Source organism: Lutra lutra, chromosome 8 (assembly GCF_902655055.1).
Source record: "Lutra lutra chromosome 8, mLutLut1.2, whole genome shotgun sequence".
Lineage (NCBI taxonomy): Eukaryota > Metazoa > Chordata > Mammalia > Carnivora > Mustelidae > Lutra > Lutra lutra.
Window position 1 is genome coordinate 72,219,116 of NC_062285.1, and position 26,749 is coordinate 72,245,864.

At 38.3% G+C, this 26,749-nt stretch overlaps 1 protein-coding gene across 3 annotated transcripts in view; it reads right to left on the minus strand.

The window, feature by feature from the left end:
- ST8SIA1 (ST8 alpha-N-acetyl-neuraminide alpha-2,8-sialyltransferase 1) overlaps positions 1–26,749 on the minus strand; it is a 170,886-nt gene that overhangs the window by 49,066 nt on the left and 95,071 nt on the right. For all 3 annotated transcript variants that reach the window (XM_047742609.1, XM_047742608.1, XM_047742610.1), the window contains one exon: positions 23,021–23,113. In XM_047742609.1, the coding sequence (XP_047598565.1) occupies positions 23,021–23,113 (93 nt within the window). The remainder of the gene's footprint in view (positions 1–23,020; positions 23,114–26,749) is intronic.

Genomic DNA, 26,749 nt, shown 5'->3' on the forward strand with positions numbered 1-26,749 from the left:
CCATCACTATCATTCTCATCATCACCACCACCATCATCATATAATAATAATTATCCTTCTTCCTCTCTTTGCAAGAACAAGTGATGAGAAACCAGTTCCTAAAGAACCTCTAGAAAAATGAACACCATCTCCAGGGAAGCAAGTTAGTTACTTGCTAGGCAGTATATGCCTCACATGCATTTACACAGACATTTCTGGAATACTGAGGTGCATGTAACTTATATTCACTTGTCATTTGTCATTATTTTGTGAAAAAAATCTAAATGTTACTGATATTCCAAAATGTCAGTAAACACTCAGAAATAAGGAAAGAATAAATGTCAGGTAAGTGAAAACGGTCCCTTTCATGTAGTTTATCAGAGATCTATTTAGAGTAGAAAGAATATAAAAGAATCTCTCTTTTCTATAGTCAAAAAGAAAAAAGCTAAATATAAAAGAATGAGATTTCTCCAAAATATTATAAAATCCATCATCTCTATTTAATCATAAAGAATTTATGTCCTCCATAATGTAATTTTAAAGCAGTTAATGGAACTATTAACATTTGCATGAACATTTTTAATATACTACACATTTGTTCCAGCTATCACATTTAATTAATGGTAGATTCCATTATTCAATTATTATTTAATTAAAAATTTTTGCCTATAAAATCATCATAAATCTAAATCATGTAGTAATTTTATTGTACTTCTAGAGTTAGAGTCTATTTCTTTGATTATTTCTCAGTTCAAATATTAGAAAATAAGTCAAATTTCTCTTTTCTGACATAAACTAAACCGAAAATGCAAGAAGGGTATGAAGGTGCAGATCCTTCTCCCCTCAGTATCTGTGGGAGTGAGGGGCTGGGTCAGCTACACTTAACAGCCAGGACAGACATTTGATATCGCTGTGCAGCCATGACTAAATCTGAAGAAACAAAAGACGACTTAGTGTTTCACCCACCCAGCCTTTAGTTGGGTGATCTGGCAGATTGAATATTTGGCTATCCCAAGCCAAATAATGCAACTAATTCGGGGTATCTTTTTTGTTTTTTAAGATTTTATTTATTTATTTGTCAGGGAAAGAGAGAGAGATAAAGAGAGAACCCACAAGCAGGGGAGCAGCAGGCAGAGAGACAAGCAGACTCCCTGCTGAGCAAGGAGCCCAATGTGGGACTTGCTACCAGGACTTTGGGATCACGACCTGAGCGAAAGGCAGAAGCCCAACCACCTGAGCCACCCAGGAGTCTCCAGGCAGTCTTCTTAATGAGAATTTTTAAAAATGAAATAATCACTAACTAATCATTTACAAATTCCAAGAGCTACTAGAGAGTGTATTTGATAGCTCTGGGAAAGCAAATGAAAGTATCTCACTATTAATGCATCACTTGTACCTTGTACCTTGCAAAGGCTACCTTTGCAGGCTGCCAGAGTCATGTCAATATGTGCATCATTCATTTGCAAAGAACACCCACTGTTTTTGGTCTGGTGAACATCCATCGTATATAGAGATTATCATCTCAAAAATAGAATCAACAACCAGATTGGGTATGATCATTTGAGTACTAGGGTATCATGCTATTCGCAAACTTGTTCTACCTCTGAAGATCAAAACAGAATGCTGACTTGTATATAATCAAAGCGTGGTAGATTTAAAATTGTGAATGAAAGATCTGCATGGGAATTAAGCTCTGCATAAGCTCTACAAAATGAGTTGTGAAAAGCCTGGAATTTACAATCAACCAACCTCAAAGCGTATATTCAGAAACAGAAGAGTCAACTCCAAGACCTGATTTACAACTCACATGGTGGGATGTGTATCATTCAAATGCCATAATGGGTGAATCAGATAGACTTATTTTACAATAGTATTTAATTATTTTTTTTCTTTACAGAAGCAAAACTGTATAATTGTATAATCTAGATAAATTAGGAAATACAGATGAACAAAAAGATGAGCAGTATGTGCTTGATATAGAGTACATGTTCAGTACATACATATTAAATGATAGAGAAGAAAAAATAAAACAATAATCACACAACCATTTCACCATTCTGAGTTGACCTCTATTAACATAACGATTTCCATCTTCCACATACACCTCTAACAGCAGGATAAAATCTGCACACAATTCAGAAGGTCTGGCTTCCCTCCCCTCCCCCAACCCGCCCTCATCTTGCCTTCACCTTATTCTGAGGTTCCCATTCTTATTAATGACAAGAGAAAACCTTATATTTATCATTAAAAGTAATTAAGTATCTTTGAAAGTAAAACAGTCTTTGGGGTAAGTATTCCATCCATTTAAAATGCAAAATTCCTTCAGAGCTGCTTTCTGCCCTTTCAGAAGGCCTCTCCCTTCTGGATCCTCACAGAAGTGATGGGTCCTTCAGCTGTCTCTAAGGTGGTATGGTTGATCTTTGTCTGGTCCTTGGGGCTCAGTCTGGTATTTCTGGTTTTTTGGACACCAATGCTCAAATCTGTGATTCCTTCTCATGTCCCAGTTATTAATAATTTGCCTTTTCCCAACCTTGGCCCCTTCTACTCTTAGTACCTTTAGTGTACTGGATCTTCCTACTGGAAATATGGAAATGGCATGATTCCCAAAATACCACATGCAGGCACAACTACATTCAGCCATTTTTAATTTACCTCCCAGCATCAAGCTGGACTCTGCTCGGGATGCCAGTCTTCCTGGAGAAGCACACAGTCCTTTCAGACACACACCCTGCTCATCCTTGCTACTATGCTCTAACTCTGAAATTTATACCATCGCTGGGAAAAGAGAAGATGAGGCAAGAGGGCAGATGTGGAATAAAGAAAAAACAAAACAGTGAAGAGAAGAATGGGAAACAACCAGACAAGAGGAGGAGGGGATAAAAAATATTTCCAAAAACAAATAGCAAGGTAAGATCAGGCAATCAAGAGCTAGTGTGACATAGTGTTTGAGATACAAAAGGAGAAAAGGAACAAAATTCTCTTCCCTCCCTAGTACTGATCCCATTATTTATCTGCCCTGTTAAACAGAGATGGAGAGAGAAATAGCAAGGTGAAGAAAATAAGAAAGAAGAGGAGGTGAGAAGGTGTGTCTCACATGCTCTCCCCAACTTCAAGACCTAATTATACACTCATCGCATCTCACCTCCAAATTCTTTCAAGTCATGAACTGCAAACAGCCCTAAACAAAACCTCTCAGTACATTGCAAAAACAGTTGATTCTATGGCTAGGCAAAAACAGAGCCTAAGAGTTAATTATATTACAAGTTGTTGAAAAGAGAACATCTATTTTCATTTCATGTTGTGATTCTCATGTTAGTGAATTGCATCAGCTATTAAAGTAAACCATTTTCCCTACTTATACCTATATTAGATGCAGGACGAAGAGCAATTTCTTCCAGTTCTGTCTTCAGTCACTGCCTGTGCTAACAAAGTATTTTGAGTAAAAAATTTTTAGCAGCCGTTCTCCTACCTCTCTAAAATATAGCTAATACCACCATTCTTCATCTACCATTAAAAAATGGGAAAGAAAGTAAACAAAAACAAAAACAGAACAGTGTATATAGTGGAATCATTAATAGCAGGCCTTTTATAATCACAATGTGTTAAGATACGAGACCAAATATATTTACGTTAAGGATGAATTTGGAGGAAAAAATTAGTTTAGTATACATCTGTAACTGGGTTAATTTTATTTTCACATGTTAGTCTGTACCTTTTAGCATCACCCGGAAAGATGTCTCCTGTAACGAGGGGAGGCAGCTAAGTCAGAATCTCTGAGGAAAGTCTTGTGCTAGGTCATATGCTGAGCTGGAAAGCAGGGTCCAAATAGATACTTCGTTAAGAGACGCTTCTTCACAAGGGAAAATTGTACAAAAAAACCTTTTTGTTCTACTCGGGTAGTTTTATTTCAGAAACTGATTTACATTAGAAAAGCTTTAGTTCTCTAAAAACAAAACCTCTAATATTTAAGGAAAAGAAAGAAAAGACACTGAAAAATTTAAATGATTTTTGTTACAGTTGATGAACAGTAAAAGTTATTCATCAAAATATCAATGGAATTTTAACTTAAAGTAGCTCTTAATGTGAAAGAAAAGTAGTATTATTGCTAGTTACCTAGGAAAAGACCATATGTACTGCATGTCCAAGTCTTACTTTTTTTTGCAAGTAATTGTTATACTTATTGATTTATTTATTATTGATAAATAAAATTAGTTTCTTTCTATATTAATATGAAAAAAGATTCTATATAGTTATGGTGGTTTATTTTATATGTCAACTTGACTGGGTCACAGGGTGCCCAGATATTTAAAATATTATTTCTAAAAAATATATATAAAATAAAATAAAATATTATTTTTGGTGTGTCTGTGCAGGTGTTTCCAGATGAGCTCAGCATCTGAAATGGTACACTGAGTAAAGCGGGTTGCCAGCCCCAGTGTGGGTGGGCTCATCCACCTGTCAAGGGCCTGAATAGAATAAAAAAGTCAGAGGAAGGGAGAACATGGCTCTGCCTGACTACCTGAGCACAGACATCAGTCTTCTGCTCTCACACGGTGATGTACTCCATCAGTTCTCAGGCCTTCGGGTTTGGGTTTGATCTTACACCATTGGTTTTCCTGGTTCTTAGTCCTTCCGACTTGAACTAGAACTACACCACCAGCTTGCCTGGGTCTCCAGTTTGCAGATGGCAAATGCTGGGACTTTCTACCTTCCATAACTGCAAGCGCCAATTCTTTATGATAAATCTCTTCATATAAAAATTATAAAAATATGTCTATAACTTCTACTGGTTCTGTTCCTCTAGAGAACCCAAATACAGAAGTTATGTACTTGAACATAAATACTGACATACTCTATATATAAAATATATGTTTATCTATTTACTTATTTATTTATTACATAGACACATACACACCTAAATTTATATCTAAATTTACATCTAAACTGTGCTATCTGTACTTTTCTACCAGCACCACAACTCATGACTGCTGTAAAAAAGTCAAGTCTAAAGGGAACATAACAATCTTTTTCTGGATTTCCTTAAACCTTAAGACCACATAATAAATAACAATGGATATTTATTTTCTGTCCATTCATGTCACTGACTCTTACACTTAGTTAACAAACATTTGTTTGCTTGTTTTAATGGAGAATGAGGCCTATAAAATTACTTTAAGATCACTGTGGAAAAAGTAAAAGGTATACTTAAGTGAAAATCACCCATAGTCTCACACAAGTTTTAAGGCATTGATGTATTTCTCTAGAGTGTTCTGTCTCCAAATATTTTTTACATAATTGAGATTATACATTAAATATGCTTCTATTTCATGCTTTTTTAAATAAAAAAATTTAAGTAGAAATATTTCCAAAGTCATTTAAATATATTATTTATTTATTTATTTATTTATTTGACAGACAGAGAAAGAGAACAGCAGGGGGAGTGGTAGACAGAGAGAGAAGTAGACCTTCCACCTAGTGAGGAGCCTGATGCGGGGCTCGATCCCAGATACCTGGGGCTATGACCCAAGTGGAAGGCAGACACTCAACCGACTGAACCACCCAGGTTCAGTTAAATGACCCTCCAAAGTCATTTAAAGTCACTGGATGCATTTCGTGTATTTTGGGTGTTTAGAGTGTGGCAAATATACAGACTGGGTCACAGAATATCCATTCCAGCCTCCTTCTGTATCTTCCTCTACTCAGCAGCTGGAAAGCTAAAATTCATTTCCCAGACTTTTTTACAGCCAGGGTTCTAGTTGTGATGTAGGTTTGGCCAAGGAGGCACCTGTGGGTCTCGAATCCTGAACGGAGTTCAGGGAGGAGAGAGATGGGGTCCATGTTTCAAGTGAGCTTGTGGTTCAAGTAGCAGGAGTGTGGAGCCAACCGCTGGAGCTGGGGCTCGTCAGTGTGGCAGGAGGCTTCCTGATTCTGCACTCTGCCTGAGCACAGCAAGTTCAACCACGGGGCTTTGGAGCTCTTCTTCACTCCCTGTGTCTCACCATCCTCCCCACAACTCAAAAATCTTTTGAAATAAATCCTTTTATGCTTAAACAAGCTAGAATGGATTACATTCTCGGCAATAAATCCTCGACAATAGAGCGTTTCTAATTGCTCAAGATAATAATTATTTGATACATCTTTGATTTCTACTTCTTTATGCTTTATACATTTGAAGATTATTACTTTGGGATTGACTTTTAGAAGTGTTATTGCAAATTCAAAAGGGAGGAACATCATTAAGGTTCTTGATACATGTCAATTCTTTTGTTTTTCTAGAAGAAAGGTTGCACTAATTCACTCTCCCATTATTCTCCCACGAGAAGATACACCATCACTGTTACCTCTTCTCTTTATTTTTGCTACTTCAATAGTTAAAAATAGCATGCCGCTGCTTTAATGTAAATGTACTTCATTATCAATATGGCTGAACACTTCTAACTTCGTAAGCCATCCATCTGTATTTACTCCTCTGTGACTTTTCCACCTTCATATCCAATTATCTCCTGAGACTGTGCTTTTTCTAGTTATACACTATCTTTATATATGAAAGAGATTCACCCTTTTTATTTTTATACCTGATGAGTATTTTACCAAATTATTGTCAAGTTTTCAATTTTGTTCATGTTTTGACCTGAAGAAATTAAAAATTTTTGGATTCAAATGTATAAAACTTCCTTGTATGATTTCTTCCAGCAGAAAGTACTGCATACACTCTCAGAAAAAACTAAGTATTCACATCAATGCTATTTTTGGTGTGGTTTGCTTATTATGTTTTATGTTAATCCTTACACTGGGTTGAATAATGTTGACCCCTCCCCCAAATCCATGTCTACCCACAACCTCAGAGAGCGACCTTGTTTGAAAATAGGGTTTTTGTGATGTAATTAATTAAATTGAAATTAGGTCATAGCAGATCAGGATGTGGCCTAATCCGATGACTGTTACCCTTATAAGAAGAGAAAACAGAGACACATACAGACACACACAGGGGGAATGCCACATAACAATGGAGACAGAGATAGAAGTGATGAGTCTACAAACCAAGAAATGCCAAGGATTGCGGGCCCCCACCAGACGCGAGGAAGAGGCAAGGAAAAACCCTTCTCTAGAAACACAGAAAGAGCATGGCCTTGCCCATACCTTGTTCCCCATCTGCTAGCCTCCAGAGTTGTAAGAGTAAATTTCTCTTGATTTAAGCCACCCAGATTGCATACTTTGTTGTGGTAGCCCTAAGAAGCTAATAAAAAGAGTATAGATTTCATTTTGGTACACGGTCTGAGATGAAATTTAACAGTTTTTTTTCCCCAGATTGTGAACTAACTGGTCCAACTGAAACCAGCCCCTAAAGGCATGTCAGAGTCAAATGCACACCTTTCTTTCTGACTACACATTTGACATCACATTGGTAGTCTGAAATTGGCCACGATGGCAGAAGTCATACCACAGAAGTCATCGAACTACAACTCAGGTCTTTCCTCTCTACCCATAGAGCTGGTTTTAAAACATGTACTGTTTCAAACTCTCTGCATTTTTTAATTACTTTTGAATTATTATTCCTTGTACTACAAATTTCTTATTCTTTTGTAGTTGCCGTTTAGCTACAGTACAGATACACATATAACATGTTAATATCCAAGTAATTCAAGAAGGGTATTTGACAGGAGCGCCTGGGTGGCTCATTCAGTTAAGCAGCTGCCTTTGGCCCAGGTCATGATCCCAGGGACCTGGGATAGAGCCCCACATCAGGCTCCCTGCTCAGCAGGGAGTCTGCTTCTCTGTCTGCACCTCCCTCTCCCCATGCTCTCTCACCTCTCTCTCAAATAAATAAAATCTTTAAAATAAATAAATAAATTGGGTCTGATGGTGGCTTCATTTTTTTCTTTCTTGATTTTTCTTTGGAAAACCTGTAACCCACATTTCGGGTCTCCTTTCTTTTTCCTCCATCTTTTGTTTTATTATACTCATCTTTAGGTTTTTTCTCTACATTCTTAAAGTTGAAATATTACAAACTTTACTTTCTGCACTGTAACTCTGCTCTTTGCTGTGTCCAATGTGAAATTTATTACTTTCTTTGCAATTCTGCCTGCTCCCAGCTATCTCCTTTTTCAGTTCATTCTCAGTTCTCCTAAATGCTCCTTGCCCTGAGTAGGTAAATTCATATTGAGTATATCAAGCTAAGACTTTGGAAGTTCTTCTTTTATTCCCTTTGGAAAATTTGTTTTTTTCCCCTCTAGGTCTTTAAATTGCTTTCCCTCATGCAGAATGTTTCAGGGAGATCTATACCAAATTTTTTAACATTCAAACTTATTTTTCTTAAACAGTAAACAGAGAGAGAGAGAGAGAGAGATAATCATAAAACCTGATCCAGAACAATATCTGACTACAGAATGGGTGCATGGTGTCTTCTAACCCACAGTTACTAATCATTCAGGTATTTCTACATTTTCTTTCTTGGATCGAGACTTACAGAGAACACCAAACTGTTGAGCTCTGAGCCTGGTTGTTGAGCTCTGAGCCTGGTTTTTAGTCTTGCAAGCATTCACCTCATGGTTCTGCTGGATTAGGGAAGGATCTTTTACTCCAATTGTTCTGACTGCTAGGGAGTCATACACAGGCTTCAGTTCTTCTCCAGCCAATGATGGAGGTAAAAATTGCATCTCCAGCTGGACTATTCTTAGACTTCTTCCTTATATCCTTCCTCCTTGAACATCTTCCTAAAGCTCTTACACATCACCGTGTGCAAAGTACCACTGCATCTCCCTGTCACTCTCTACGCATGGCAGTTGTATATCTTGTGAAGTATGGTTCCCAAGCGGATGAAGGAAGAGAAGAACTGCTGGGGAAAAGGGCTGGCATGACACTATCGAGCTAAGAAGGGTTCACATGACTTTGGGATTTTCTGTTTCTTTGCTAGTAGATAGAGTGGGGTTGACTCATAGTCTTTTCCCATCTTCTTCCCAGATTTCTGTGCTATTCTGGTTCAGCAGTCTTAGTTTAGGATTATGACTCTCAACGCAATTCCCTCCTCACTGCAGTTAGTGGAAATTCCCTGCAGATTCTAGCATCTGATTTTCTCTTATCCTTATTTATCAGTTCTCTTATAATCTTCAGTCTATTTTTTTTAAATTTATGGTGATTTAATTTAAGTTAGAATAGAGCATTTTACCAGAATGGCACATAATAACCCAGTTACTTGCTGAAGACTGACTCTGTGTCAAACAAAAAGATAAAAAAGGCAGAGTCCAGTCTTTTGAAAGCTAAGCCTTATAAGAAACTATGAGGAGGACTATTTAGGCAGAAGGCATCACATGTATGCAGAGGCCCTGGTGAGCATGGTCTTTGGGGAGTGATGGTGGAGTTTGAAGCAAATGGGGGGGGAGCAGTGGGGTGGTGGTGATCAGCCATGACTTATTAAGAAAGTAATGAGGAGCCAGGCAAAATTCTAACGTTGGATTTTAGAAGACAAATATGTATGGTAGGGGGGAAAATGGATTGAAGGAAGATCTTAGGACCCCATTTGAGCTCTGGCAAGGAACTGTTACGTCAGGGCCTGAACGAGGCCCAGTGACAGTGGAAATAATGAGACAAGACAGAGTTCATCAATAACGTGAAAGTAATAGCGACAGCTGAGTAGATATGGATGATGGAGTGAGGGGGTGCGAGGGTGACTTAAAGGTCAGTAGCCCCTGCCTGCATGGATGGTGCTAATCATTGCTACAGGGACAAGGAAGATCTGATTAATTCGCTTTGGGGACATATTGAATGTGAGGAGCTTCTAGAGATAGCCGGTTGACACACGTTTGTCTGAAGCACAGAAGAGGACCAAGGCCCAGGATAGATCTGTACTAGAGGTTGTTATGGCTGAGGGTGAAGTATAAAAACTTGGGATGGCCACATAGAAACTGATTCTTCTACTTTATGCTAATGTAGCAGGCTACATTGTTCAGACTGGGTTGTTGTGGTATTACAAATGCCAAAAAACCATGCTAGTTTTTCCCCAAAAGAAGGCCAACCCAAGAATAAAGAGAGCTGAGAGGCAATAATGGGAACACCAACATTAAGGGGACAGATGAAAGGAAAACCACCAAAGGAAGCTAGTAAGAAAGATTGGGACACAAGGGAGAAAAGAATTTCAGGGGAGCAGAAAAACCACAGGACAGGATTAAGTGCAGCAGAGGTCAAGTAATGTAAATACTAATAACCAGAAGTTTCAATCTTCTAGGGCTTTAAGCCTCTATGTGCAAACATTTCTTTAATAAGAATTATGTTCGAACAAATAATAATGGAAAGCTCTTGCACGGTAGCACAATGCTTCTAATCAGAAAACTTTTTCATCTAATGAGAAATTGTATTATGAAACCTTTGCCTTCTGGGCTTTTTACTGCTATCAGGCACAGGTATTATCTAGCAAATATTTGAAAAAGTGCAGTTTTTTCGTTTCACAGAATTTGCTGCAATGATGAGCTGAGATGGAACCCAGAAGGAGACAACCTCCTAAGAGCCTCTGGTCTTAGAGGACAGAAGTAGTTGGGGCTTTGCAATCGGAAAAATAGTCTGTTTTCCATTAGTTTTGCAAAAACTGTCATTATTGTGGCATCTACGAATAACTAGCCATACAAATGGTGTGATAGAAACAACACTAAAGATTACTTTTTAGGAGTGCGTGGGTGGCTCCATCGGTTAAGAGTCAGGCTTCAGCTCAGGTCGTGATCCCTGGGTGCTGGGATTAAGCCCCACATGGGCTCCCTGCTCAGTGGGAAGATCTGCTTCTCCCTCTCTCCCTCCCCACTGCTCGTGCTTATTTTCTCTCTCACTCTGTCTCTCAAATAAATAAAATCTTAAAAAAAAAAAAAAAGATTCCTTTCTAATCCTTTGCTTAAAATGCCTCCCCAAGACCACCAAGATAGTCAAGTTGTCTGCAGTTCCTTAGGTAGAGAATTATTTTAATTTGCTGAAGCACTTCAAAAATTATCCTAATTTGCTAAAAGACTTCATTTCCTTCAGGTCGTACCAGTAAAACCACTGTTGGGGGGGGCACATTAACACACTATCAACCATTAATACCTCAACAAAGAACTGCTCATCAAATAACTTACTATCATCTTAAGAAGAAAAGATAAACACTGGGGATTGAAGAGTATGAATCAGAGGGCCTTGGAACCAAGAAACATCACATCACCCAAAAGAGGAGGAGGGAGGTACCAAAATGGGGAAAAAGGCCGAAGTAAAGCAGAATTTTTCAGTCTTTTTTTTTTTTTTTTAATTCTTTAACCTCTTTAACAACCATTAAGATCTCTTGGGTCACTGCCTTTCCAGATTCTGATGTTCTTGTCAAGGTGGGTGTGACCTTCTCTAAGAATCACAGATCTCCCACAAATCCTAAACAACCCCAAAATACAAAATACAAAAAAAAGAACAAACAAACAAAAAGGTTGCTGAGCTTGGCTTCCTATAATTTGAATAGTGAACATAATAGTAAAAATCCTTAAATTTTTCCAAATATAAATATTTAAATACATAATTAGATTATAATACTGCATATGCTTTCCCAAAGACCCCAGGCCCTGCTGGATATCCTGTCCTGACATTCAAACTGCTCCACCATCATCACCACTTTCACTAACACCTTCACACCTGAACAGGTAAGAGGCAAACAAATGACCAAATTAATTAATATAAGCCGTTTTTTTTCCCTGAGCTAAAAGAGCATCACCAAAAAATAGTTGTTACAGACTGAAACAGAAATTCAAGGTAGAAAAATAAGCCCATGTAGGAAGAAAATGCCTGAAAAGAGAGGAAGAAAGCATAAGAATCTGGGATGGCCACATAGAAATTAATTCTTCTACTTTATGCCAATGTAATGGGCTACAGTGTTCAGACTGGTTTGTTGTGGTATTCCAAATGTCAAATGATTAAAGTCAAGAATAAGAATCTTTTGTCAGTGTTCTGGTTTGAAAGCAGTGAAAAAACCTGCTTATTGGAATCAGCTACTGCTATGGAAAGGAGCTGCTGCTAGGGCCATACACAAGAACCACAAAGAGAAAGGAAACCTACAGGATGCCAACAGGAAGAAAAAAGGTCCCTCTTCCTTCCAGTAGAGGCACTACTGGAAAGCCTCATGGGGAATGAGCTGGCAGAGGAAAAATGTGATTTTGTAGAGTCTTGGTCCAGCATCACAAAACGGGGTATAGGAAAGTGGGTTATAGCTGAGAAATAATAAGCTATTAAATGGCACAAATGGTAAGGGTGGAAGCAAAAAAAAAAAAAAATGTTGGGAGCCTACTGCCATAATTCCGAAGAGAAATCACGGTGGCTGGGACCAGGGTGGTGGCAGTGGAGAAAGTGGGAAACAGTTACAATGCTTGAAAGGAGGTTCCTCATAATTTGGTCTTGGATTTAATCAAATGTGAGGTGTGCGAGAAAGAGATAAGCCAAGGAAGACTCCAAGGTTTTTGAACCGATCAAGTGGAAAAATCAAGTTTCCATTTTTTGAGATGGGAAAAATGGTAGAATACACGGGCTTTAGAGGAGGGAAATTAGGAGTTCTGTACTCATTAAGTTTGATACTCATGTTAGATATCCAAATAGGTTAGCCAAGCTGGGGGGTCTGGAGATAAAGAAATAGATCCTAGGTGCCATACACATTTAGGAGTCATTAGAGTATGGATAGCATTTAAAGCCGTGAGACTGGAAGAAATCCTGTAGGGAATGAATAAGAGAGAAAAAGAGAAGTTAACGGATCAATTCCTTCACTCCAATGTTTACAGGATTAGAGATGAGAAGAAGTCAGCAAATCTATCAAGAAGTAGTGGTTTTTGAAATAGCAGGAAAATCAAAAGTATTGACTTGGGAGCTAAGTGAGCAACGTGAATTCAGAAAGAGAGAAGGATCAGATCTATCTGGGGCTAAAAGGTAAAATAAGGTGAGAACTGACAGTTGACACTGCAGGTGACAATGTGGAGTTAAATAGATAGCTTAAGTACTTCTCCAAAGTAGAAAGACATGAACTCGCAGACTGAAAAGATCCACTGAGTACCAGCATAGTGAATAAATCAGGCCAATAATAAGGCACACCCTTATGAAATTTCAAAATCCTGAGGTGGGGGCCTGAGGGAAAGGGTATAGGAACGGGAAAAAAGAGAAGACCAGTTTGGAATGCAGGGAGAAATAGAAATCCAAGTCATATATGAAAGACCAGGAATGAGAATGACATCCATTTTCTCAAAACCACACTGGTTCTAGAAAACACTGGAGGAATGCCTTCAAAATGCTAAAGGAAAAGGATTTCCAAAGTAGAAATAAATCCTAGCAAAAATACCAATAAAGTATGAGAGAGGAATAAATATAATTCCAGACATGCAAGGTCCCAAAACTTTTAGTTCCCTTGAACCTTTCCCTGGGAAGCTATGGGAGAATGAGCACCACCAAAATAAAAAAATGATCCAAAAAAGACAATACAGATTATGTGAATTAGGAGATCCAATAAAGATAAAAGGTGAAGGGAATTCTTAAAACGATGGTGAAGGAGGATTCTAGGTTAACAACCTTGCATCAGGTAAATATTAGAACATATAAGATTCCAGGACTGAAATACATTGTTGATACTGCTGAATGCCATTTAAACAGCTGGCTAAGATTTGGAAAGTTTAAATACAAAGAGATACATTTTAAAGACAAGGAAAAGAAGAAACAAGACGGGAACTTGTATTCAAAGGGGGCCTGGGATTCTCAGGTGAGAGCAGGCTTCCTTCTTATCACTTCTGTTTTCTCAGGTAAGTAGAAAGCAAGGTTATTACCAGAAGGAGATGAAGGAGGAGGAGGTGTTGGGGTTTGATGAAGGGGAGGATATGGTACAGTCATCTGGAACCAGGCAAGTGAAGGCACTTGAGAAATGCTGTGGGAGAGCCCATCTACTGATGGGCAATTCTTGGACATATGTGAGAGAACTAACCAACTGCCCCCTCTCTGGATTGTAAACACATCTAACAGGAGGTGATGGCAGCAGTAAAGACCAGAAACTATTCCAATATGAGAAAAAAGGACACCAAGCAGAGGGTGTGGTTCCTGAGTCTCGCGTGGTCACTATGAAGAGAAGATCCACACTAGCGGAGACATGGCAGGAGGGGGCCAGAGGAGGGGACCCCTGGTGCTGGAGAGGTGGCTTGAAGCAGAGGGCGATGACTTGGCCTCATCTGAACGAAAGTAATTGGAAGAATTTAAGGAAGAATACCTCACAGTTAAAATATCATGAGATAATTTAGTTGTAAGAATTGACTGTAAAAAGCATAGAGGAAAACAGAAGCAGAGAACCTGGTAAGGGGTAATCACAATTTATCTTGGAAACAAGTAATTGTTTTTTATCCAGATAGGAATTGGTTAGGGGTTAGTTAAAGCTACCACTACAAGCAATTATTTTGTGATGGGCTGCTTCTGTCTTGCACAGCTCTGAAAAACAACTGGAAATAGGAGATACTGTGAATTACATTTTCATAAAAAGGCTTCCTGTATTAACTTAGAGTGGCCTGTGGTCTTTTTCCTGCTGGTTCATCATGTGTAAGTAGTAATCTTATGGCTTCCTGTGGTGTTTTTTTTTGTATTTATTGAACGTGTATTCTTCTACTCTTTTGTATCTCCTGTTGCCAGCAGAATATCGTAACATAGTGTCACAAAGTCAGAAATCACTTTTTTTTTTTTGCCTCCCACTGAGTTTCACCCAATTATTTCTAAATCAATAAATCCTCCCTTTCCCTTTTAATAAACGGTCAAGTCATTTACGGACCTCTTAGAGTCTTCTCTTCTCTCCTTCTTCTTCAGAACTCTCTGAGTTGCCCCTAGGTGGCATCTCCCACTACTTCCCAAGAAAAGAGAGTCCAAAGGCCTTGGTTCAGGCCAAGTCAGCCACTTCATGTCTGACTGAAGCGCATCTTTCAACTGTCTATCACCAAAGCTCTCACTGAAAGATCAGGATGACGTGAACCCCTGCCCCACTTGGCTCTCCTCGAGCCAGTCCCCTGTACCTCACAGATACGCGTGTCTTCCCATCCTCTCTCTTACATGGCTCTCTTCCTCCAAAGGGTGGCTCCTTTCTCTTCTGTCTGATTATTTAAATTTCTGAGTAACTAGCAGGTATCATTTATTTAAAAGACATTATATTTCATCATATAGAAGATGCTATCATATTATCTTCCAGTAATACAAAAACAACACAGCTGGAGAAACCAGGACTTGGTGTTTTTACAGAAGTGCTCTGGATCGTCCTGCAGAACCCTCCATTTGTTTGCACCTCCTTCATCCACGCGGAGGAACTGAGAGATTTTTGTCTTCTTTCACTTGCAGCCTTTGGCATGTGATATAGAGAATCGCTTCGCATCCAGCTTTGCAACAACTTCTGATACAGTTGCCCCTCTTTGTGGGTAATTTTCTTCCTTCTCATTTTGCTGCTTTTCAAGAAAATATAGAATGGTTTCCATCATTTCCCTGAAATAATAGTCTGCTTATAAATCAAGCTGGCCACCCTACTGTTCTGTTTCCATGTCTTTTTTAATACCCAATAGATATTCCAACTTTTCAGGGATATTTTAAATGTCAATCAAACTTGATCTGTGCAGTACCAATGACGTACAAATATCAATGAAGATGACAGGACAGGAGCAGCTCTGACCAAGGTCCTCCTCACTCCCACAGTGTCAACTCTGCTTCAGCTCCTAGGGGCTCAACAGAGGCTCTAAAAGGCAGCTCAGTCTCACAGATACTAAAATATTAAAAAAATGATACATCTCATAATCAATAAAATACAGTATTTTATTTTGTGGGCATCCCTCCTGCTTTTCCCTTCACTAGCACTTGTAAGAGTAATTTATTAAATATGCCATCTACCCTATCAATTTATATTCTGCCCATGTCCATCATTTACACCACAGCTCTGGTTTCTCAGACGCTCTCCTTCTCGGTTGTTGCTGTGTGTGCGGGTGTCACACAGAGATCCAGATATGAGAGCTAATAATGGAAACTTATGTCAAAATGCAGATCATGATTCAGAGATCAGCTGAACGCTAAAACTGATTTAAGAAAAAAATCCTTCTGTTAAACAAATTAAGGCAATTTACTAATAGAAACTTCTAGAGGTGAGTTCTTATAATTCAAGTTGAAAAGCAAACATTTTTTCAATAAGAGTATATAACATTATTTTAAGCTATATATAATCAAATACAAGTATAATTAATAATTTCAAAACTATATTCTATTAAATCCACATGGTTCATATGATCCAGTAAAATTAATTACAAATATAAATTTCACAATAATTTTCACAGAGAGTATAGAAATATTCATATACATACTAATAATTACTACTATCTTACCCTTTTTGTGAGGATAATTAATGAAGTTCGTGAATAGCTGAACAATCTGAAATTACTACATACATAATGAACTCCATGAAATGCAACTGTTCACAGATGGACCCCCACCATCTTGCCCAAAGAAGCTCTTAGCACATGTGGAGTTTGGGAAGATAATTAGCCAGTTTCAGACTTTACATTTAAGACTGCCTCCCACAGTTAAGCTTGAACACAAATACCTGGGCTCTAATGAAGTATCTTTGTGAGTTGAGAGGGTGTCTCCACTTTCCAAAGGGGCATGCAGTCAGTACAAGGGGAGCACCTGCCAGGATTTCAATTGAATATTCCTGGTAGAATTACATTTCCAAGGCCGTCTCTGCCCTTACGTGCCATGATTCAGAGTACAGGCCATACCGGTCCCAGATGAAACAGTCCCTCCACCATTTACACACACACACACACACACACACACACACACACACACACATAAAAATGCCTGGATAGATTAGAAATCTGAGTAGTAAGAGAAAGTGAGAGAGAGGTCATGGGAAATAATATTAGAACATATAGTTTCCGGAAAACCATTTACAACTGATTTTAGACATTTCAATTCTTTTCTACCAATCTGCCTAAGGTTCCCAAAGATGTCTCTCCTGCTCCTGCACCACCCTTCCCTCCTCTAGCCCTTCAGTATTTATTCCTTATCTCCTCTCATTTGGCTCATCCTAGTGGTCTTCTACTTTTCTACTACTCACATTCAATTCTGGAATCAGCACCATGCCCCCAAGTCTCTCCCTAACTCCCAGCAGGAAAGAGTTCCACATGCAGACAGCATACTTACTAAACAAAATTCTGGTACCAACTGTTAACACCATTTTCCTATGCAGAGAGTGGTTGAGTAACCTATCTGAGATCACACAGCCAATGCCACCCCACTGGTTTCCAGAAATCTGCCTTCACTTTTTCCTTTCCTTCCCCTCTAACTGAAACTCACTGACACTCTGCTGATTATGAAAACTGTACCACTGAAGTACATATTAAAAAGAAGGTTGAGGAGGAGTGGTTAGAGATTTTAAGTCTGGTGGTGCCAATATAAATCCTGTGTAACGATTCCTAAACTGGTCCTCTTGCTGAGTCCATGCCCTAGTGTTTTAGCACTGGGATGCTACCCATTCTCAATGAGCCTGTATGAAATGACCAGGAGAATTTAGGCTACTCTGATAGCTATTTACTAAACACTATCTATTTACTAAAACACTTCAGCTTTGTGTAAAACACTTCAACGCTCCCAATTTATGTGATGATGTTTTCCAGTACTTCAGTTGTGGCTCTTGTTTTGACACTACAAGTCAAAATCATATGTAAAGATAAGGAACTATTATTTCATGCATGTGAGGTATGTTTAGATTTGCTTACATGCTCACCAATTTCTTTGCATCCCAGCTTCTCCTTCTGAAGTGACCTTTTTTTTTTTCTCCTGAAATACACTCTTCGGGATTTCTTTCAGTGAACATCTATTGGTGGTAAATACTCTCCACATCTGTTTTTCAAAAAGGTTTTTTATTTTGAAAAACAATTTGCTGAGTACACCTCTCTGTGTTGATCATTTCTTCTCTCAGTACTTTGAAGGTACTTTTCCACTGCTTTCGGACTTCCACTTTTACTGTTGGAGGAAGTCTGCTTTTCAATTAATTATTCTTTTGCAAGCGTCTTTTCTATCTGGCTGCTTTTTACAGCTTCTTCTTATCTTTAGGTTTGCATTTTTTTTTAATTTAGCTGACAATGTTTGATGCTTCATGTTTCCTCTATCTATGGATTCTGTCATTATTTAATTGTAAAAAGTCCCAACTTTTACCTCTCTTTTATAATTCCACAATTCTACTTTAATGTAGTCCTTCTCATCCTATCACCCATGTTTGTTATCTTGCTTCCATATTTTCTGTATCTTTTATTCCAGCTCACCGATTCTCCTTCAGCTACGTCGAATCTGATGTGTGTTCATTTCAACAATCATCTTTTTCATTTCTAAAAGTTCTTAGTTCTTGTTCAAGGTTACCTAGTTAATTTTGATATTCTCTTATTGACTTATTCTACTTACTTTTTTCTATAAATATTTCATACTTAGATACTGCATAGGACATTTCCAGTACATTCTCAGGCATTTATATCTGTAATTTTTCATTTGCTTTTTGTCTCCGAGGACTCTCAGGGTTAATGGTTTGTGTGCATTTCAGTGTTTGCTTATAAGCTTAGTATTTGTTTGAATGTGATACATAGGAATTCTGAGAGTTTTCCTCAGAAGAAATCTGTGCTTCTGTTGGAAACCAGGGGCTGCTAATGACATGGGATCACATTAGGTCCCTTATCAGGGCTTAAAATGGGACACACATTAGTATGGTAGGTCCTGGGCTTGGTTTCCAGCGCTTAGCATTGACATCACAGTTTTGCATCTCATGGTTGGCTTTAGTTCTCTGATTTTCTGTTTTGTAGGGTTTTTTTAGTTTGGGGGAGAAGTGTGCAGAGGGGAGAGTTCCTAAATTTGATGAGCCCAATAATATATCTGAAAATGTGTTTTATCCAAGAACAAAATGTATTCCAAAAGGAGAGTCCTCTTGAGTAGCTCTGCTGGGTATCAGTCAGAACAGCTCCTACTGGACACACTTACATGATCTCATTTACACCACTCAGCAATCCTCAAGACAATTTCATTCTTACTTGAGAGATGGGAAGTTAAGAAACTAACGTTACATAGCCAGTAAGTAGAAGCACACATTAGTACTGGCACCAGAACTTGAACACCAATCCATCTACAGCCAGACTTGGGCTCCTCACCACTATGTAATATTGTCTCTCAGACACAAATTCACGAAGATCTGTACCTTTCCAGAGGCATCTCTTCCCTATCTTCTACTTGCTCCCTCCAGTTCCAATTTTAGTATCTGCTTTTTAATTCTCTTCTATCATGACAGACGTTAGACTGAACGGCTATCAGAGGCTGCCAAGCCTTGATGCAAACACTGATAAGCTGCTCTGAGTTTGGAGAGAAAAGAAAAAAGAAGTCATCCGGCAGAACAGATACAGAAGTTCAGGAACATAGTCTGAGATGTGAGTCATATAGAATTTTAAAGAGAAACTGCTATAATCTTCTTTAGACCAAATATTTTCCTCAATTCTTGAATTATTTTTTAAAGTACATAAATAAAATAAATAATTGTTCTCCCTGCTAATATCACTACACTGGATGAAGTCTGTTCCAGTTGTATGGGAAGACATTACCCATATTTGATATTAAGAACCTCAACATAAATACTGGGGTCTCATATCAAGTCCTCCTAATGAATTAAAAGTTATGCATTTTCAAATTTTAAAATGTTAACTCCACCACTGACTTAGACTCCATTTATTCTGAAAACTTTGTTTCCTAATTCATGTCAGCTTAAAAAAAAAAAGAGTAAATAAATCTTCCCACGTAAATATTCCATTAATACTGTTTTGAAATACCTGTTACTAAAAAGTCATCTCCTCATCCTAAGACCATAAATATTTTAACTTACACCAAAGGAAAAAAAAATCTCCTTTTATGAGACAATTCAAACTACGTCATTCAAATATGGTTTGTAAAATTTGGCTATTTATTCACTTACTCATTCATTCCATACATATTTGATCTGCATATCTTGTATGCCAAACAACATGCCGGGGGCTCGGGAACACAGATGAAAGATTGCTGACCCCAAGCTACTCACACCTATACTAATAACACCTCTGATATGCTTACATGGAAACACACACAGATCCTGCTGCTCTTTGCTAGTTGTAGCAAATAATCATTTCCCAAGTTGGAGCTTCAGAGTTTAAAAATGAATTCTTAATTTCATAATAGGACAATCTATTAAGTTTCAGTTTTTATCTTTAACAATCATTTACTCTGATATATACTGGACTCCTGCTATGGACAAATGGCTAATTGAGTTTTCAGCTCTACTGAAAAACCATTTTAAAACAAGCTTTGAGAACTCTCATCTCTATTTTTACATCATGCTACTGTAGAATGACTCAGGCTCGGCCAGTAAGTTTTAAACATTTGTGAGTAATGGAACCCATGGAAAATCGGATGAAAAAATGCACATGTATGAAATTTTTGTATACATTTCAGAAGTGGTTCAGGGAACCCCTTAGGCCCTGGTACAGACCATTCAATAGGACCATGGTAATGCCTGCTGACTGTGAGTAACCTCAGGGTGTAAACTTCAGTCACGTCTCATTCAAGTTAGTACTTCTTGTCCCAGAGCAGATTTCAAAAAGTATTGTTGAATGAGTACCTTGGCAACACTGTCCTCAAGAAGCTTCCATGATTATCTCCCTCTTCCCCCTAAACTTCCAAATCCTCAACTTCCACTTACATACTTTTCTAAAACTTACTTGCTCAAGCCTAATCTGAGTCTAGGTGACTCTTTCCCAGACTCTATGTCCATAATTTTCCCTCCTCCACTTCACAAAAGGCATACCTCCTACCACCCAAATGTTACAATGACGCATTGTCCCAGAGTATAAAAACCACTCAGGCCAGGAAAAAAAAAAAAAAAATTCCAAGATACACAGTGTCTGAGGGAGTGTCCCTTGAGAAAAAGCAAAAAGATCCTTATAAGAACTACAAGAGGTCATACCTCGTTTTATCCAGGGGATAAACTCTTGGCAATTCCCATACTTTGTTTACATGTTGAATAATTAGAATTCAGAGGTAAGATGATTATATGGGTTAAATATTAACACTTATACTTGAATTAAAAAGGGATCAGCTTTTTTTCTGACAGAAAGCTCAACTTATGAATTATTCCGACAAAGTATACTGAGGACATGTAACATCCAAAGAGCTAAATCTGCACTTTTGAGATTTTGGCAATATATATGTAAAGCATATGCACAACACAGAATACACTGAAAGTACATACTTGGTGACAATTTAAGCTGATGCCAAAAATTTTAGATAACTTAAAAACGGTCAAGGAAATAATGATGGGTTTTTAAATTTTTTTTAAGATTTTATTTCTTTATTTTGAGAGAAAGGGTGTGCAAGCAGGGGATGGGGCAGAGGGAGAAGGAGAGAGAGAGAATCTCAAGCAGGCTCCATGATGAGTGCAGAGTCTGATGTGTGGGGGTCTACCTCACAACCTCAAAGTCATGACCTGAGCCAAAATCAAGAATTGGACGTTCAACTGACTGAGCCACCCAGGCACCCCTGGATTAAATTTCTTAAATAAGAAAATTGAAACTATAAATGCACTAGCAAAATACAGAACAACATTTTTTTCAACGGAAGTGATGTGTGGAAGTAAGATCAAAGAAAGATTTTTTTAAAAAGAAGCCATAGAGGAAAAGATTATCAAATTTTATTGCATAAAACATATTAAATTTTGAAAGGACAGCAGTTAAAACATCAATGATAGGCTGGAAGAAAATATTTGCTACATATACAGCAAACACATCTATAACATAAACAGTTAACACCTCTAATATAAACAGTTCTTATAAACCAACAGGAAGATATTTTTTAAAAAGAAAAATAGCACAAAATGAGCAAAAAATACAAGAAGGCAATTCACAGAGAAAGTATTAACAGTCAATAGTCACTCAGCCCTTGCTGTAGTCAGAAAAAAATGTATAGTAAATAAAAAATAATGTATCATCTCTCACCCAATAAATTGCCAAAAATTTAAAAAATGAATACTACATGATGTTTTTAGGACTGGGAAACAGGCAGTCTTATTCTTTACAAAAGAGAAAGTAAATGGTACATTTTGGAGAGGTGATTTCACAGTATCTGCCAAAATTTAAAAAAATGTTTGGTTGCATTTCTGGATATCTTTTATATGGGAATGCTTACTTGTGAACCAAAACAGTGCAGCATTGCTTATGAGGTGACACACATGTGCAGTCACCTGGGTATGACTCCCTTGGATGACAAGAGCCTGAGCTCACCACATCTGAGATTGCAGTCCTAACTGCTAGCTAGGCAGGAGAGTGTTAAGGCAACGTTTGACTTCTCTTTTCACAGAGATTGAGTCATTCTCTACACTGAGCAATCCTTGGAGAAACAACCCATAGTTTACTGATGGGCTCTGTCAACTAGAGACCAACCCCCAAAAGCTCCCACAGCAGCTGTCGAAGATCTCCAGAATTGATCTGGGAGCAAGAATTTTCCGTCTGCTCTCCCAAATCTGATTGAACGCAATATAATGTAACATAATATCATCATGATTATATATTCCTGTATATTCTGACAATTTTGCTATTTTCATGCATACATATGCAGTGGATGGGGCATTTTTGTTTTTATTCTTTAACAAAACTACTATTAATAGTAGTGCCAATCAAGGAGTTGGGAATAAAGCTAGCAAGTTAGAAAGTAGAAATGAGTAAGCAGGTGATTGTATCGCTTCTCTGAGTGAAATAACGGATTCTCATGTTATTTCTACCATCTCTAAAGGCAAGAAACAGAATCCCAGAAGAGGCATAAATAGTGTTTGGATTCCCATAATCCTGCTTAGTTTATTTACAATTCCCTCCTTCATCCTTCCTGCCTGTCCAGATGGTTTTCTTCTTTGTTTCTCAAACTGAATTATGTGCACTGCCTTAAGATGTTAAATACTTCAAAGGCCTTCCTCTTCAGTTTCTCACAAACAGACGTCATAAACTCTTACCTTTGCCGAATTATGCTGGGGTTAGCGGTCACTAAATGACTTTTGGATCCAACATCTTTAGTGTATTCACTTGACAAAGGAGGAAGATTGCATCTAGAGAAACAAAACATTTTAGAATGAGTTATAAACTTTTAAATCAATTATCATGACAAATGGGAATTTTCCTAGATCTAGCTCACCCACAAATAATCAATTTTATCACCTCTCCCTTTTAACAGTCATTAGATGACTAACTATAACCATCTTCAAAATGCAGTCATAAAAATGAGTCCTGTTTTAAAAGAAAATGTCAGCTAGAGAGTTAAGTAATCTATTAAAAAAGAGACATTAACTAGGATGAATTTATTCCATTCAAAATATTTTTGAGTTGGTAGGACAGGAAGTATTAGGCTTGAAACTAGAGCTCAGGAGGGTGTGGTATACTAGGACACAGGGCTGGCAGTGTTCTCTGTGTACCCAGAAACCTCAAGACACAGGGAAGAATTGTATTTGCTTGTGGTTTTCTTTCTGTTTCCAAATCCTAAATTATAACAGTACATTTATGGCAAACTCTGCCACCTAAATCAATGCATGTCCAACTTCTGTATACATGACCAATGTATGCATTGACTACTGGTGGAACAGGGTGATTTGTTATCTCAAGAAATGCAATGATTTTCCACTGTCCCAGTTCAGCCAAGGGAAAGCATACAGGTGATGTTTTCTTGGTGACAAAAATAACTCCCCTCTCTCTCTCGCTCAGTCTCTCTCTCTTTTTCTCTCTCTCTGTCTCTCTCTCACATACATACACACACACACACACACACACACACACACACACACACACAACCACCCCAGCCCTTATTGCTTTCCTTGGCCACAATGTCTTATGAATGTTTACAGTGGAAAATAGGGCAACTACAAATCCCAATCCATGGCTTTCTGCCAGTGGAACTTCAGGCAAGTTAATTCATCTGCCTGGCCTTTGTTTCCTCATTACACAAAATGAGGATAATGACTTTTCTTCTCCAAGGAGCTTGTTGTAAGGATTACAGTAAGAAATGTATAAGAGGTCCCTACCTTGATACCTCCTCCATAGTAAAAACTCAAAAATATTGTGTATCAGAAATATATTTATAATTAAATATATATTTTTTTATGAAGACCCTAAATGAATCCATAGTTTCCATTAGGTTTTATTACTCTGTCCTAATTTCTCCTAGTCACCCCTAGCTCTAACTTGACTCCTACCACATCAGAGCATCTCTAACTTTGACTCTTCAACAAACTAAAGCATCATTTATTTGCAGGTAAAGAGATGTAGTAAACATTAAGGTCTCTGCCGCTCCCCCAACTATTAAATTCACCCTACAAATTTCCCCAGGACATGGAATTGTCCAGGCAGTCACTCAGCTGATTAGCTCAAGTTCCTTGATGTTGTCTTGTATTTGTCCTGTGACTCCTACCACATCAGGGCATCTTGGGTGGAACTTGTCTCAGTTGATTTGGAATCTTCCTTTCATCTGCTCAACAGTAAAAAGATGCTGGCCCTTCAGGCAGCTACCCACATATTACTTAGTCAGCCAGTTGGTGACTTTTGCTGAGTTCCCATTGAGAAAAACACAGTGGTCATTGTAAGGGGCTGGGGGTAAGCCAAGTCACAGGGCCTCCTCTTGAGGTGTCTATACTTTAATGGTCACACCATATCCAGTGTGGTTTCTGAGGACCCTTGTGAGGGAGTGAGCCTCAGCATTACCAGCCAGGCTCATCCAGCACGGGTGCTGACTATGGTCTTGTGATTGAACTGATCTTTGATCAGTTGATGAAGGTGACTTGCAGGGTAAAACACAAGCTAAAATTTGAGCATTTACATCTATTTTTTTTTAAAAGCTTTAATTATTTATTAGAGAGACACAGAGAGAACAAGTGATGGGGAGGGGGACAGAAAGAGTCGGAGAGGAGAAGCAGACTTCCCACCAAGCAGAAAGCCCAACACAGGCTAGATCCCAGGACCCTGGGATCATGACCTGAGCCAAAGGCAGACACTTAACTTACTGAGCCACCCAGGTGCCCCTGAGCATTTATGTCTTAAGGAAGCTGTTGGAGGCTATGACATGGCTGGAGTCGTAGATCAAACCAGGCCCTGACTTGTGTCTCCTTCAAAGTCCAGACACCTTGACAAGGTTAAGGACGGGAAAGCTGAGTAACACTGAGAAAGGGTCTGTGCTATGTGTCGTGCGCTCACCTACGTGACTTCCCACACACTCTCCCTACAGAAGGGAACAATGTGGTCAGGGTCATGAATTCTTAGTTGGTCCTTGTTGTTCCTGTACCTCCCATAACCCACTCCCTGGTTGATTGTCTTGCTCATGGCTTTAGCCAAGACTACCTGGCATCACGAGGTTTGCTTGTAGTTAATGTAAACTTGTTATAGGAACTTGCGGTCATCTGACTAGATACTGATGTATTACTCCTTCTATTGTGATCTGCCTTATAAATGCTTGTAAGATGTGGAATAAAATCAGCACTGTTGGACATCCTCCTCAGTGTCCCTCCTGCCACCATCTCTTTGTCTCTTAATTTCTTTTCACCATCCTCTTACCCTCACGTTTTCCTGGTCGATTTGTCGTGCCGGCCGCGACAGGAAGCTTTTGTCTTAATGGTCCTTCATAACATTGAGAATCAAACACATTATATCAAAACTATAACCTCTAAATACTGCTGGAGAGTACAGTTAACCTATTTTGTCATTAATGAAACATGTCAATTTTAATGAATAGTCTGTTTTTCTGTGTGTTCCTTGGAGGTTGATCCATGGCTCATATGTCTGGGTTCCTTCATACCTTCTATCACACAGTCAAAGTTCAAGAAAAACTTCTGGATACTGACTGTTAAGTCCTACAACACAAGGAAATTGTTTATAACAAGATAATGTTTTATAAATGCATTTCTGGAAAATAATGACACTGCATTTTGGTGTAAATATCTGTCTTAAGTTCTTCAAATGCAAATGTCTATGACTCTTCCTCGTAGTTCTTTTCTTAGAAAAAGCACACTGTAATTTTAGCTCTTCAATTCCTAAACTGATAATTACGTAGATTTACATAAGAGGCACATTTAATACAAATTGTTTCTAATAAGGCATAATTCTGTAAAAGTGTTTCAAACTTTGCATTATTGCTAATGTGGCTAATGTGTCTTCGTAACTGTGCTCATGACCCTAAAAGATGTTATCACAGAATTGCATTCTTTTGGGATGCCAGGTTGGCTCAGTGGGTTAAGAATCAGCCTTCAGCTCAGGTCATGATCCCAGGGTCCTGGGACTGAGTCCTGCATCGGGCTCCTTGCTCAGCAGGGAGTCTGCTTCTCCTTCTCTCTTTAGCACTCTCCCCACCCCGCCTTGTGCCCTCTCTCTTGCCCCTCTCAAATAAATAAGTAAAATATTTTTAAATTTTTTTGAAAAAACAAAGCAAATAAAAGTTAAAAATAGAACTACCCTATGACCCAGCAATTTCACTACTAGGTATTTGCCAAAGAATACAAGAACACAAATTCAAAGGGATACATGCACCCTGATGTTTATAGTAGCATTATTTACAATAGCCAAAATAGGAGAACAGACCAACTGTCCATAGTGAGATACATACATACGTGTGTATGTGTGTGTGTGTGTGTGTGTGTGTGTATCTATATATATATATCTCACCCATCAAAAAGAATAAAATCTAGCCATTTGTAGTGACATGAATG